The following is a 14,968-nucleotide window of genomic DNA, read 5'->3' as shown; positions in this document are numbered from 1 at the left end:
GCGTTCAAGTGTATGCACAGCACTGCTGGGACAGTTTCATCCTTGGCATGGATGTGCCCAGGGTACAGTGCACACAGCTTTGAGAAAAGCTGTGGTAGAGGGTACATCCTCCCACTTCTTCCAGCTACATTTCTGGGGTGGAGTGAGAGCTCCTACTGCTTAGAGTGCTCAGAGCCATAGGCTCCATCATCATCAGTCCACAACCTCAGACAAGTGGTTTTCCAACAAGGCAGTCACTGTGTAAAGACCTTGCTTCACCCTCAAAACAAGTGGGTGATGTTGCAACCTTTTTTCACCCAGCCCTGGTCACTCGCAAGGGAAGAGAATACAACTGCTCACCACCTGCCGACTGACACCAGTATATAAACTGGGGGCAGTTACCTGGAAGGGCTAGATCACTGCTGGGGTCAGGCTGGGTATCGGTGGGTGGTGAGCAGTTGTATTCTCTTCCCTTGTTATTTCCCTTATCATTATTATTATTGATGGCAGCAGCAGTGGTTTGTGTTATACCTTAGTTACTGGACTGTTCTTATCTCAACCCGTGGGAGTTACATTCCTTTGATTCTCCTGCCCATCCCTCCGGGAGTGGAAGGAGGAAGTGGGGGGAGTGAGCGAGCGGCTGCATGGTTCTGAGTTACTGGCTGGGTTTAAACCATGACAGTTCTTTATAGAGGTGTTTAGCAATTGCACATCATTTTCCCCCTCCTCGAGTGGTCAGCCTGTGAAGGAGACATTCCTTTAGCTTCCCAGTCCACGAAAAGGCAGCCGAGAACAAGGAGTTCCTTCTCCTGTCTTCCCTCCCCTGTGTGAATGCAGCTGCTCTAACTCCAAATGCAGCACCTACACCAACTCCAAATACAGCAGATACACCAACCCTAGTGACAAGTACAGAAGTTACTCAAACTCTGACTACAACAGATAATGCAGCTACTCCAGCTCCAAGCATATCAGCTTCACAAACCCCAGGGACAAGTACAGCAGCTATCCAAACCCCAACAACAGATACTGCAGCCACTCCAACCACAGTGATAATCACTGCAGCTAAACCAGAGGACCAACTCATGCCAATATCGGTTGCCCCTGTACGCAAGGGGAAAAGCAAAAAAAAAAGACAAGAAAGATGAAGAAGCAAGATGAAGAAGCAATGGCAATGCACTTACTACCTGGGACAGCATCTGATCAGGAGTCATCATCACATGAATCAGAAGAAGATGAAAAGCTGGAGGGAGCACCACCTCCTGACCACTGCAGAAGAGGCTACAGAGACTGGACTCGCTGGATCCAGCCTGGCTCCAGAGCTGCCAAGGGACATCCCTGGATGAGGGGACAAAGCCGGGGGCCACACAGGAGGAGGAGCAAGGGGCTGGGAAGGTAAGGGAATGTCTCCTTCACAGGTTGATGACCCTAGGAGGGGAAAAAAGATCTATAATTGTTATACACTTCTATTACATACCACCAAAAGTATAGAGGTGGTGACCACACTGGGAATGCAAGCCAGATCAGTTTCATGATCAATGAGTCTATTGTATTACAAGTCATTACCATAATGTACAACAAAACAAGAACCTTAGCCTAAGCCTCCCAGCCAATAAACACCAAACCATCAAATACTGGCTGTCAGTAAGGTATGACATGCTGAAACTCTGAGATCAACAGCAAGAACTTTGAGAGCCAATAAATGAGCATTATGAAGAGTGACTATTAATCCGAAGCAATAAATGCTTATCACAAATACGATTAGAGACACTCTAGTCAGATCTGTCATTATCTCAACCTTTCATGCCCCACGCTGGGTGCCAGAAAGAACTGTCATGCCTTAAGCCCACCCGGGAACTCAGAACCACTCAGCTGCTCGCTCACTTCCCTGCTTCTTCCTCCCCCTGCTCCCAGAGGGATGGGGAGGAGAATGGAAAGAATGTAACTCGCACGGGTTGAGATAAGAACAGTCCAGTAACTAAGTAACTAAGATATAACACCTGCTACCACCAATAATAATAATGAGAAGAGAGATAAAAAGGGGAGAGGATACAGTTGCTCAGCACCCACCAACCGATACCCAGCCCTACCCAAGCAGTGATCTAGCTCTTCCAGGTGACTCCCCTCACTTTCTGTACCAGGCATGACGTGCTGTGGTACAGAATACCCCTTTGGTTAGTTTGGGTCAGGTGTCCTGTCTCTGCTTCCTCCTGGCTTCCCCTCCTCCCTGGCAGAGCATGAGACTCAGAAGGTCCTTGGTTGGAGTAAACATTACTGAGTAACAACTAAAAACATCGGTGTTATCAGCGCTGTTCCCAGGCTGAAAGTCAAAAACACAGCACTGCACCAGCTACTAAGAAGGAGAAAAATGACTGCTACTGATGAACTGAAGACACTGACACAGCCAGGCGTGTAGGAAAGGTTTGAAATGGAGTTGAGCAGAGCTTAGGTAGGTGGCTGCGAACAGCATGTTTCCTCTCCATTCCTACCCCTCTTCTTCTCCACCTCCTCCATCTGTCTGACCAAGTGCCTTTGGCATCTCCTGCACCTTAGCTTCAGCAACTGCAGGACAAGGTTCTTTTTAAAACACCTTCAAGGTGTGGAGGCCCACTACAGAGCTGCCAAGCCGAGGTGACATGCAGCTCAGCAGCTGCAGGACTGAATCCTTGCTGTCCTTTACACCACAGGTCAGGGGTTTTGGAGATGCTGGTGGTGGATGAGGCACCACTTTCATTCACCTACTTTTCACAGCCCTCCAGGTTTGGAAGTGTTCAAGGCCAGGCTGGATGGAACCTTGAGCAACCAGATCTAGTGAGAGATGTTCCTGCCTATGGCAGGGGTTTGGACTAGATGAGCTCAAAATGTCCCTTTGAACCCAAACCATTCTGTGACTGTGATTCTATAATGGGCTTTTCTGCATTACATTATGGTGTGTCTCTTCAGACTGTGGGGCAGAACTACCTGAGGTAACTGCAACTGTGGAATTTAAACCAACCTGCATTTCAAAATGTGAAAGTAAATATCCTCCTTGGGGGTTTTAGGCATTTGTAGTTAACGTTACCACACACCTCATCTGGGCAGAAGAGATAAAGTTTATCACCACAGACATAAGTGAAATCTCAGAAACGATCCCTTGTAAAAATCTAGAGGGCATTTTTAACTCATTTTTGCTTTTCCTAGCTATTTTTCTCAGTGCGTATTCTTTTGTTCTAACTGCGTCATGACCACACTGATCTGCATACAAGAGATAACCAACTGTTCTGCTCTCAGGAGCACAATGGAGCTTATAAACCTTTACCCAAACCATTTGTTTATTAGTTTGTTGCTTTATTTCAACACAGGCCTCTTACCTGTCATCGGGGAAGTACGTGCAATACGCAACCACTGTGGCAGCAGCTCCAGCTTCACCAGCACTGAGGTCCCTCCTGGACTGAAGTCACCCCTGTTCCACTTCATGGGTATATATGGGATGAAACAAGTTACCACCGCCCTGGGAGAGCACACTTAAGCAGTTCTTCATTTGCTGATATTTACATGATTTATGTGCTGGAGGCAGAACACCACCACTGTCTAGAGACACCGATAAAGGCAATGAAAACACACTGTCTGCTGTCTGTGTGGCTTGAAGGCTTGTTACAAAGACTGCTAAGGAAAACTGACTTTGTAAGTCAGGTTTGGAGACCTGCAGGACCAATTTTAACCCACACATACTGGATCTTTCTGATACTTCTTTTAAAGAGAGGCTTTTCCATCTAGAAATAGTGCAAAACCCATTGCGTACAGATGAGAAACCTCATGGTGGATTTCTGCCTTTCTGAATCATAGAATCACTAGGTTGGAAAACACCTTTAAGATCATCAAATCCAACCATTACTGCAGCACTGTCAAGACCATGATGCAGAGAGTTGACCAATGTACAGGGGGGGTTATACAAGGGGTTGTACAGAGGGGTTGTACAAGGGGGTTGTACAGGGGGGGTTGTACATGGGGGTTAGAGGAATTTGCTTGCTTAAACAGAAGTATTGTCTGTTGTAAATGCCTGCTAAGCAGAACAAAGGCACCTGGTCCTATTGATAAGCAGCTATTGATAAGGAAAAGCAGACCCCTGAATCTACTGATAAGGGGGAGAAGCAGATGGTTTATGGCTGGTATACCGACCAAACCCTAAGGCCATATGTAAAGACTGAAAGGTGAAAACTGCAAGAAGAGGAAGACTCATTTACTTCATCTTGAAGACCCCTACCCACAGGAGGAAGACTCATTTACTTCATCTTGAGACCCCTGCCCATGACCAGAGGGGGCACTGCGCAGGCACAGAGGACCTTCTAGCTCATTATAATACGAAGCGGGGATAGGACATGAATATGTATAGGCGTGTTGTGCAACCTTATGAATATATATAACTTTAGAGAATAAATGTAGAGGGAAACAACACTGAGGCACGCATGACTTTGAGGAATTATCCCCGTGCGTCTCAGCGCTGAATAAAAAGCATACCTACTTTACAACTTTAACGAGCCGTGGAGTCAATCCGCGCATCAACCAACACTAAACCACATCACTGAGGGCCTCATCTACACGGTTTCTGAACACTTCCAGAGACGGTGATTCCACCATCTCCCTGCGCAGCCTGTTCCAATGCCTGAGCACCCTCTCCGTGAATAAATTGTTCCTAACATCCATCGTAAACCTTCCCTGGCTCAGCTTGAGGCCGTTACCTCTTGTCCTGTTACCTGGAAGGAGAGATCAACCCCCACCTCACTACACCTCACAACCTCCTTCCACGTAGTTGCAGAGAGCAATGAGGTCGCCCCTGAGCCTTCTCCAGACTAAACACCCCTCAGCAGCTCCCTCAGCCGCTCCCCATCACACTTGTGCTCCAGGCCCTTCCCCAGCTCCGCTGCCGTTCTCTCCCCGCCCCCTGACATCAGTTTGCTGCCCGCGCTGCCGCAGGTACCTCGCAGCCGCCCCGCCCGGCCCCGCTGCTGCCGGCCCTCTGTCGGGTGACACACGGGGCTGCTCCCGGCACAGGTTTCACATCAGCCTGTGCGGGCCCGCCTTTCCCGGGCTGTGCCGCGGCAGGAGCCTGGGCTGCCGGCGCCGAGGGGCGGTGTCCTCACAGGGCGGGAGGCGCGGCCCGGGCCTCCCCTCCAGATCCGAGCGGCACCTCCAGGCCGCCAGATGGCGCTGGTGCCGCGTTAGCACAACTCCTGCCGCCTTTGCTCCGGTCGGTTGCTCGCGGCCCGTCCGGCACCATGGAGGCGCCTCCAGTGACCATGATGCCTGTGTCGGGCGGCACCATCAACATGATGGAGTACCTGCTCCAAGGTAAGCGGCGGGCGGCCGGGCAGCTCCCTCCCGCCGCCCAGGAAAGCGTCCGGCGGCCAGGCCTGCCTGCCGCGCTGCCAGGCCGCTCCGCGTGAGCCGAGGGGCGGTCCCGGCCGTGAGCGGTGCTTGGGGAGGCGGGCGGGCACGGGGCCCGCGGCGGCACACGCTGCAGGGGGAGCCTCGCTCTGCCGGACGGGGGGAGGAGAGCAGGGTCGGGGTAACGGAGGCGCTGTGGGCCCGCCGCAGGAAGCGTGTTGGACCAGTGCTTGGAGAGCCTGCTGCACCGGCTGCGTGGCCTCTGCGACAACATGGAGCCGGAGACCTTCCTGGACCACGAGATGGTGTTCCTGCTGAAGGGGCAGCAGGCCAGCCCCTTCGTGCTGCGGGCGCGGCGATCCATGGACAAGAGCGGCATGCCCTGGCATTTGCGGTACCTGGGCCAGCCAGAGATCGGCGACAAGAGCCGCCACGCACTGGTTCGCAACTGCGTAGACATCGCCACTTCGGACAACCTGACGGACTTCCTGGTGGAGATGGGCTTCCGCATGGACCACGAGTTTGTGGCCAAGGGGCACGTGTTCCGCAAGGGCATTATGAAGATCATGGTGTACAAGATCTTCCGTATCCTAATGCCAGGAAACACAGACAGCATCGAGCCGCTCTCCCTCTCGTACCTGGTGGAGCTCAACGTGGTTGCGCCAGCCGGACAGGATATTGTTTCTGATGATATGAGGAACTTTGCTGAGCAACTGAAGCCTCTAGTGCACCTGGAAAAAATTGACCCCAAAAGGCTGATGTGATTGAAAAGTGGGGCAGTTAAGGCATTGGATTTGCTAGTGTTCCTGAGGAGGGCTGTTTTTCTGAGATGCCTTTTGAGGGCAAATCAAAATGGGAGGAAGGGAATAAAGGACTGCCTGTCAGTTTCAGTTACTGGGTGTTTTTCCTTCACTTGTGGATGTGAATGAGAGTGGACAGTTTAAATAAGTGCTATTCAAAACGTCAGTAAATGCTAATTATTGGTAGTTTTCCTTCCTTCTGTTGGGGAGATACCTGTTAGGAAGCAAATTGTCTAACAGTCCAAGAACATCAGACTTGAGTTCACCATTCTGTGTACCCACATCCTGGTGCTGCTTTTTGTTTTGATTTTTGTTTTGAAGGACCATTTATGTATCTTGCCTGGTCATGCAAAGTTTTTCATTCAAGTAATACATGAAGTTAGTATCCCTTAGTGCAGTAGGTGTTTAATGCAAGCAGAAGCCCAGGAACCTACACAGTATCAAAGAGCAAGTGTAGACCTGTTCACAACAGGATAGTAAAGAAATAAACAGCATGTGTAACATGAACAGCTAGGACACAAGATAAATGATAGTGAAACTGTTTCTGATACAACCAGTGTTAGAATTAGAAAACGATTTAGCAATATTACAATTGCTAGAGGTTTTCAAATCTTTTAGCACTTCAGTCTTTTTCACTGAAGTTGGTATTGCAGCCTTAGTTAATGAGAAGGCAGTAAATTAACTGTACTTTTTAATATCAGACTTCTCACACCTGACAGGCATGTTGAAAATTGGCACATTAAACAAGAGCATTACAGAGTTGCTAACTGAATTGAACTAGTAATGATTTTGTTTAGCACACCTCTGTTCATACTAGGTTGGTTGGTTACCCTCCCTGTATTTTAATGATACATGAATTAGGTTCCAGAGTTTTCAAATGCAGCTCAAACAAAAGAAAAATAAAAGCTTGTGAAAAGCAACAAAGAAGTCCATTTGAATTTCTCAAGTTCTTCACAGAAGGCAACCATTCCACGCATTACTAAAATGTACCAGCCTATTGGAGACACTGCCACCCTTTAGCATCACACAACTTCCCCATTTAACAACTGAAGGCAAAGACCACTCCCTCCAAAAGTTCAAAAAAAGCCTTTTCACAGCTAGATTTTCAACACTGCAGTTTGGACAAGATAAGCAGTGACAAGATAACGTGTGTTGGGGCTTCCCAGGTGCAGTGTCTCAGGTGTTCCACTGATGCAGGCTCTGCGTATAGGGCATGGGGACAGGGGAGTGCTGGAGCACTGGCTGGAGAACACCATTGTTGAACATGTAGTGACGATTTTCAGCAGGGTACAAGCAGTGAGGTGACCAACCTGTGTGAGTACTTGTGACCTAGGCTGGATTGTACACACCTGTAATTCCTTTGTTTATACTCAGGTGTTACTCACCCTCATCAGACAGTGAGTGCACTGTCCCAGGCCTCCAAGTTTGAATTCCTCATCATACCGTGAAGGGCACAACTTCCCAGGGTACTGAGGACCTGAATGTGCCAGGTTGCTTTGGGACTCAGTTGCAGTCCCACCATGGCAGGGGGGAATCCTCAGGGGTGTTGTCACACCCTGCTGCTGTAACACTGGTTAGTTGTTGCTTGCCACAGACTTCCACGAGCTGGTGCTTGTCTCTCATGACAAGAAATTTCAGAAACATGTCCAATTGATCAGAAAGGTTGAACATTGCCTGCCAGCTTTTCAGAGGGTAGGTACCTGCACATATAAAGACATGAGGAAACATGGACACCTTCTGGTAGCTAATGCTCAAAGTATGTCCCTTTCTTTTATCTAAGAAATACTTTTCTTCTGCTATGAAGCTTCATCATCATCGAGGCTTGACTTTGTGAACGAAGATTTGGGAAGGGCTTTACCAACGCTTACTACAAGCACACTGATGACTAAAAAGGCCAATGTGGGATAGGCAAAAAGCTTAGATTTTATAGCTGGAGACTAAAGATAATAGCAATGCTATTAGTAATATACACTGGTAAGTTACATGGCATAACCCTAAGTAATTATCATTCATTGTATCTATGGTGTGCACAGAGCTTCGAAATGCTCGACCCCTTCTTGCTGGAAAGTCTGTAATTTTTGAGTTATATGCACAGCTTATGGGACCAAGAATGTGACTTATGTTAATCTTTTTTTATTAATTTCCTTTTCACAGCTAAAATAGCTGCATTCTTCAAGGGCAGGCCTTACCTTAGGATTCTGTGTTTGCAGCAATGTGTTACCCAAGGCCTGATGCAGCTGAGCTTAAGTTGCACTTTCTGTGCAGCTACTGCCTTCTGTTATTTCAAACTGTTCCTCCTGTCTTAAATACTTCTAAGGTATTTACAACTTTATTGATCACTATGTAACAAGTAGATATCCCTGCATAACAAATAAAGCTAGGATAGTTATTGATCCCTTAGGCGCCAGGTATTTCTTCTGTTAAGCAAGCTTGCTCTACAGAAGCTCATCTCTGTTCTTAAAAAACCTTTATACTTTGAAGAAAGCCACACGTATCCTCTGGCACTCCTCAGTTCTGGATCTCCATTCTTCCCATGGAAACTTCCATAATGTTGTTAATTCTGTACAAAGACAACAGCTGAAATACTTTGGAAGTGCTCTATATTAAGACTATACTGTACAGGAGTATCTTTTAACATGCTTCTCATGCTAGCAGAAAATAAGCTTTTTAATATATAAACTAAGGTGGCATTCAAGTTTTCATCTTGGTAACATCAGTAATACAAGCAAACTGCTTTCCTGTTAAATGTTTTCCATATATTATAATATTGTATGTAACTCTACCATTATCTAGAAGTTAAAAGGTAAATAGTGTTTCACAGTCTCTCCAAAGCACTGGAAGTTAAAAATAACTACAAACCAGGATTTTTCTTCATAATTTTTAATACTTTTCACTTTTAAATACTGGTTTTAGATTTGATTGTAACATGGAAGAGCCAACTTCTTTTAATTTTTAAAACTTACCATTAGGATCATAAAGCTATTATAGAACAGTAACACTCTACACACTCAAGGTACTCAAAAATATGATTCATGTTTTAAATCTGTAGATGAACAGTGGCAATTCAAATACAGCGTTATCTGTACAACTTGACAAAAATACAGGTGGACAATCTGATTAAAGAGAATCTGCACAACTTCAGGTAAGCCAGCTCAGCCCAATTAAGTAAACTGTAATTATTTTTTTTTCCAAAGTGCATCATGTTTTTCACAGACAAATTTGTCAAAATAGTATATCCAGATTCTCAGACAAGATGACAACGGCCATCTCATCCTCATCCCCAAAACAAGTTATATCAGATTATTTCCTTCATATCTAATCAGGTAACATCCAAATTCTCTGAATGGACAGAGGTATTCAGAGAATGAGATCTGATGGAGAAAAGATTGCTGTGTTCCCAACCCTTCAAACTGGTTCAGTTTATAAAATTCATCCATCCCAGAGTTGGGAACTGCCTCTGCAAAGATCACCACAGCTGTATGAAAACTACCCATCCACTAACAGGAAGAAGTAAACTCAATAGTGCATAGATATGTGGCAGTGACTGAAGAGAGAGATGGATGGGCTCCAGAGACTGTGCAAATTTACAAAATGATGAAAGCAAGATCCCCTTCAGAATAAAGCATCTAACGGCTACTCACACACAGACAATCTGAGAGGCCTACAGACAATGGCATTTTTTAAATTTGGTTTGTAAAGCAGTCAATACCAATTTCTCAGTCTTGCAACTCCTTCCCTAACCTTTGAGAAGCCTCTTACAACTGATTGGGCAGGGCTAGCTGTAGTGAAGTACCAGTGCCTTTTATCTAAAATTAAAATGTATTCTTTACAAATAGTATCTGCAGTGTAATTTTATTTACAGAATATATCGCAAAAGTACATCACATTTAGTGCAAATGCAACTAATGATATAGGTTTATATACTGCTTTGTAAACTTTCCATACCTTTGTAAAATAAAGCTATCCAATTAAATTAGTAACTTGCCCATCCCATGTTCCAACAATTACCAGAAATGGCAAATCAGGACTTAAACTCTGTATTTTTGATTTATTTTTTTTTTTTTTAAAGTTCCCATCAGTGGCTGTGGTGGAATGTACCATTGCTTGGTTGATTGTAAAAAGATGAAGTACATTTGAGGTATAAGATTTTTTTTTTTTTTACATCTCCATATAAAATGCTCACTGATGATACAGTAAACTTGCACAAATGTTCATCTTATTTGCCTTACCAGCATTACCATATAGGCACTTTTCTACATATTCAAATCAACAGAGTAACTCTGTAATAAGGCATATTCCATGCACACCATTAGAGAAAGGCAAATAAAAAGGGAAGAGTTATGGAGCATGAAATCTGCATGCATGTGTAATCGTGTTATATACGATTTCCTCTCTACAGAGAAGATGAACAAAGTTTTTCAACACTGTGCAGATCACACTTAATCTTTTCCAAATCTGAAGTTACTATATTATATATATTTTCAGGCACCTACCATACTATTTGAAATAAGACTTTCAGCTTTCCTCCAGGAAAAAAAAAAACTTTTTTCTCAAGATACACAGGTTAGTGAAATGCCAAGCAGTCTCTAAAGAGTTTCCAACTATTGGACACAGATGAGAGACCTCAAAGTCAGTACGAGTCTGCCATAGTCCTCTCCTAGTAAGCGTATCTCCAGAATCAAAGGCAGGCAAATATATGACATTTAAATTCTCACAGCAGCTAAAGGGAACTTTCTGATAAGAACTGTGCATCCTTATAGCTCTGATGGGTTTCGATCAAGAGGGAAATAATTTTCTACATGAACCTCAAAGCATGGCTTTATTAAGATGAGGAAAACATATGCAGGATCTGAAAATATTGTACTCATCCTCATTCTAGTCTGGTAATATTGTCCTATGTAGTCCAAATTACTTCAATAAATATCATAGTATACCTTCTCACAGCTTCACGAAAGCCCTGGGTATCATGCAAGAAAGTCCACATACATCATGGACAGATGACTTCTAGCTCTCAGGCAAGTCTCTTGCCATTTCACAGGGAATCTTCCTAGATATTTCTGGATTGTGTTTAATAACAAAAATTCTGTAGCACATATTATATAACTAAAAAATACAATAGAAATATAAAGATATCTTGAAAAAAAATAAAGCTTTTCACGCTCTTACTCCTTCAGAACAAAAGATCGTCATAAGAGTAAGACAATAGAAAAGGCAAAGTCATAAGGATATTGACAGCCCTCAGTTATTAACTGACATTTTATGTGACAAGGTGATTCAGTATAGAAACCAGCAGCAATGAAATGTGATTATACAAAGCAAAACAAAACCTATCAATAAGTCACCTAGGCCTTACTGAAGTCCCTCCCTCCCCCCAGAAACACCACATACAGTATGCTATATGTGCATTTGCCTTTTGTGCTTTTTAGACATGCACAAAAACTGTGTGAGTATCTTAGGAAGGTTGACAGTGAAATTCTGCAACTTGTTTAAAATTAAAGCAGTAACATTGGAGATTCAAAGCTGTATGCATTCTTCCTCTTTTAAAGCAAGCAAATCAAAGTAGAGCCATATACATGTTATCAATACATGTATTTATAATTGCACACTGATTCAGCAAGAAAAGTTAGCAGGAGAGAGCTAGTGTTAAATATTCAGCTTCGTGGTGCTGCAACACCTTCTTCACTTCAGTATATAAAGCCTAGAACTTGGGCCATAAAAAGACTGTAGATCCTTCCTTCCAGCATGGAGTGCTCTATGTATGGTCACTTCTCCAACACGGAATGCTCACTCAGTCTTGTTCCAATTGCTGCAGGTAAGCAAAGGTAAAAACACAGCACTGAAACACTTGAATGCTAATTGGAAAGCAAGAACTTGTTAAACATCTTAAATAGCGTTAACACTGCTACAATCACGTTTGAACTGTTGGCTCATGACAACATGCATTTTTAAAGGTTCACCTACAGTAGTTCTCTAACAATATACAATTGAAAACATCAATCATTCCAGGGCAACCTGTTACAGAAGTAATCTGATGACTAAGGCTTTTGGAATCTGACATAACAAATAGAACCAAAAATAGAGGTGCCCTGTGTCATGCATTGAAAAAAAGAGATAAAAACTCATTTTCAGATCATGCTGTAATATCAGAACAACCAAATGGAATTTGACTGGTTTAACACTACAGTAATAACACGATACATACTTCATTAAGAGTCTATACTAACAAAAATTAAGCAAAGCCATACTTAGCACTAAGGCTTGTGTCTGACAGGTTGAGACAGACCCTGAAGTGATCAAGAAATCCTCTACTAATGTCATATTACGTTTAAATGTGAAAATCATTTTAGATTAGCTCAATCACCTATACCATTAAAATACATCCACTGACTAAAAGTATCTGTAAATCCTTTTTCTTTCTTAGGCTCATCAGGAAGGCTAAAAATTTGAGTCATAACCTTTTAAATACTCCAGTAATCAACACTGGTCTGTCAGTCAAATTCCATTAATAAAAATCCTAGATCAAAATTATTCTGTCAGTGTAAAAGAATACCTTGACCTTCATAATATTCTATCAAATATACATTTTAAAGTAAATTTAAGATATTGAAACCTCATAAGGCTCTAGAGAAACTTCAAAATATTCTTTTCAGAACTGTAAATTGTCTGTGATAGCTGAGAAAAAATAATCATTCATTATACTTCTACATAAATTGGACACGTATACAAAACTAGTAAGATAAATAGTAAAGTCTACAAAAACTAATACTTGATAGCTTGTGCAGCTCTTATTTTCTATGCTAATAATACAGGAGTTACATGAATGTTTAAAAAAAATAGAATTACAGAATCATGTAATAGTTTGGATTGGAAGGGACCTTCAAAGGTCAACTAGTTCAACACCCCTGCAATGAGCAGGGACATCTTCAGCTAGATCAGGTAGGTATGTATTTCACACATATATTAAAACTAAGCACTGAATTCATGCTAGTCATGACAAGACATTTCTAGATTGCATACTTCTGTTTGGCCTTAAATTTACAACAGTGACTCAAGAATGATGGAAAGGAATGTATACCTGCTAAAACTAGAATAAGATAGGCTTTCCTGCTGTTTTCTCCTGCACATAGGATGTGAAACGCTTCAAGAATTTTGGATATTCTCGTTTTGCCACTGCCCGTAAAACTGATGCTGGCGCCCATCCTCCTGGATTCACTAGAAGCAGATAGGAAAACAGACACTGAAATACAGAAAATCTGCTAAAGGCTAGAAAAGAAAATTGAAGTTCATTATTCCTGCAACGCTTTCTGAAGTAGTAACAGGAAAGAAGAATGATCAGCACACTTTTCTTCTGTGCCCTTAAAGCTTGTATTGTAGCACTTTCTACTGTTAATATTAAAGACTATGATGCCACTATTCAGAAAACATTAAACATTATGCGTTGTGAGTCTTTGGGGAATGCCCAAATGGAAGATGATTTTCTATTTCTTGGAAACGGAGAACAAGAGATTCAAGTTACTTCTTATTTCAAAGAAAACGGAAGTCAGCCTTGATTTTTCACTTACTGCTGAATTTGTCTGCAGAACTGCTACACAGCCAATGTCTTACAAATTATTTTTAAAGCACTTCAAACAAAAAAACTGATTCTAAAATATGCTTCAAATCATAGGGCAAGTATTTTGCTGAAAAAGCTGTCACTTTCCATATAATCACAGTTTAGAATTTATCAATTAATATGATTTTTTTAAAGTAATTAGGAAACTTCTAAATAGAACAAAAAACTCCACCCCAGTTTACCCAAGGGTTTAAAACCATATAGTATTTGTACAGGATTTACTATGAACTACATCACTCCTATATGGCAAAGATTTATTAAACCAATTTTTCAGGCACTGATTCCTTAGCATGCCATGTAATAGGTGATTAAAAGTAGTATGTGATCTACTCTTCAAGTGTCTTATAGCTGCAGGAAAGCAGCTAACAAGTATGTAGCTCCAGTACTACAATACACTGCTAAATACTGGGTACAGTAACAATACAGTTTGGCTTGGACAAATTTTCAGTCAATACTAAGGATTCTATCAGTTAAAAAAGTAGACTATACAGCTGTCCTGGATTCAGCTGTAGCAGTTATTTTTTCTCCTTCCTATTAGCTGGTGCAGTGCTGTGTTCTGGCTTTAGTCTGAGAACAATGCTCATAGCACACTAATGTTTTAGTTGTTGCTAAGTAATGCTTACTCTGATGAGTAACTTCTCAGTCTCCCATACACTGCCAGTGAGGAGGGGCACAAGAAGCTGGGATTGAGAAGATAAAGAACACCTGATATTCCATACCACAGCACATCATGCCCAGAATATGACTTGGCGGGGAGTCACCCAGAAGGTCCAGATCACTGCTCAGGTCTGGGTATCTGTCAGTCAGCAGGTGGTGAGCAATTGTATTGTGCATCACTTCTGTTTATTGTTGGCTTCTTTTCCCCTTTTTAGTTTTATATTCTCTCCCCTTGTTATTTCTCTTATCATTATTAGTGATAGTAGTAGTAGTTTTGTAATATACTTTGGTTACTGGACTTTCTTATGTCAACCTGTGGAGTTTTACATTCTTCCAATTCTCCTCCCCATCCCACCAGGAGTGGGGGAGAATAAGGGGAGCAGTGAGTGAGGCAGCTTACTCAGTGTGGTGCTGAGTTACCGGCTGGGCTTAAACCACAGCAGCAGCTTGCAAACATCCTTATGCAAAATGTATTTGCTCCTTCTTAACATGGAGGGTAAGAAATGTATGTTTGCTATCAGCAGCTTTTCAGCCTGGCAAGATGGATCAAGGATATGAA

At 43.0% G+C, this 14,968-nt stretch overlaps 2 protein-coding genes across 6 annotated transcripts in view; one reads left to right on the top strand and one right to left on the bottom strand.

Moving 5' to 3' along the window:
- Positions 1-5,191: 5,191 nt before the first annotated feature.
- On the top strand, positions 5,192-6,230 carry MED18 (mediator complex subunit 18). Its single transcript, XM_062612436.1, has 2 exons — positions 5,192-5,304; positions 5,551-6,230. Exons 1-2 carry the CDS (start codon positions 5,232-5,234, stop codon positions 6,102-6,104), a joined length of 627 nt encoding a protein of 208 aa, XP_062468420.1. The 5' UTR covers positions 5,192-5,231; the 3' UTR covers positions 6,105-6,230.
- A 2,774-nt stretch (positions 6,231-9,004) lies between these two features.
- CERT1 (ceramide transporter 1) overlaps positions 9,005-14,968 on the bottom strand; it is a 72,491-nt gene continuing 66,527 nt past the window's right edge. For 3 of the 5 annotated variants that reach the window (XM_062612387.1, XM_062612388.1, XM_062612391.1), the window contains 2 exons: positions 13,216-13,352; positions 9,005-11,946 (listed from right to left, as the gene is read on the bottom strand). In XM_062612387.1, the coding sequence (XP_062468371.1) occupies positions 13,225-13,352 (128 nt within the window). In that variant the 3' untranslated portion in view covers positions 9,005-11,946; positions 13,216-13,224. Of the gene's footprint in view, positions 11,947-13,215; positions 13,353-13,966; positions 14,258-14,968 lie in introns of those variants that run through there. The other 2 variants (XM_062612389.1, XM_062612390.1) reach the window with 2 other exon arrangements.

The sequence above is a fragment of the Pezoporus occidentalis genome, unplaced genomic scaffold, assembly GCF_034315485.1.
Source record: "Pezoporus occidentalis ecotype Australia unplaced genomic scaffold, CSIRO_AGI_Poc_V1 ctg16, whole genome shotgun sequence".
Taxonomy (NCBI): Eukaryota; Metazoa; Chordata; class Aves; order Psittaciformes; family Psittacidae; genus Pezoporus; species Pezoporus occidentalis.
Note: the sequence above shows the minus strand (reverse complement) of the source record. Positions and strands in the feature narration are given on the sequence as shown.

Coding starts and splice junctions, on each gene's coding strand:
- MED18 (XM_062612436.1), top strand. CDS start 5,232: ATGGAGGCGCCTCCAGTGACCATGATGCCTGTGTCGGGCGGCACCATC. Junction 5,305..5,550: donor GATGGAGTACCTGCTCCAAG/GTAAGCGGCGGG, acceptor GGCCCGCCGCAG/GAAGCGTGTTGGACCAGTGC.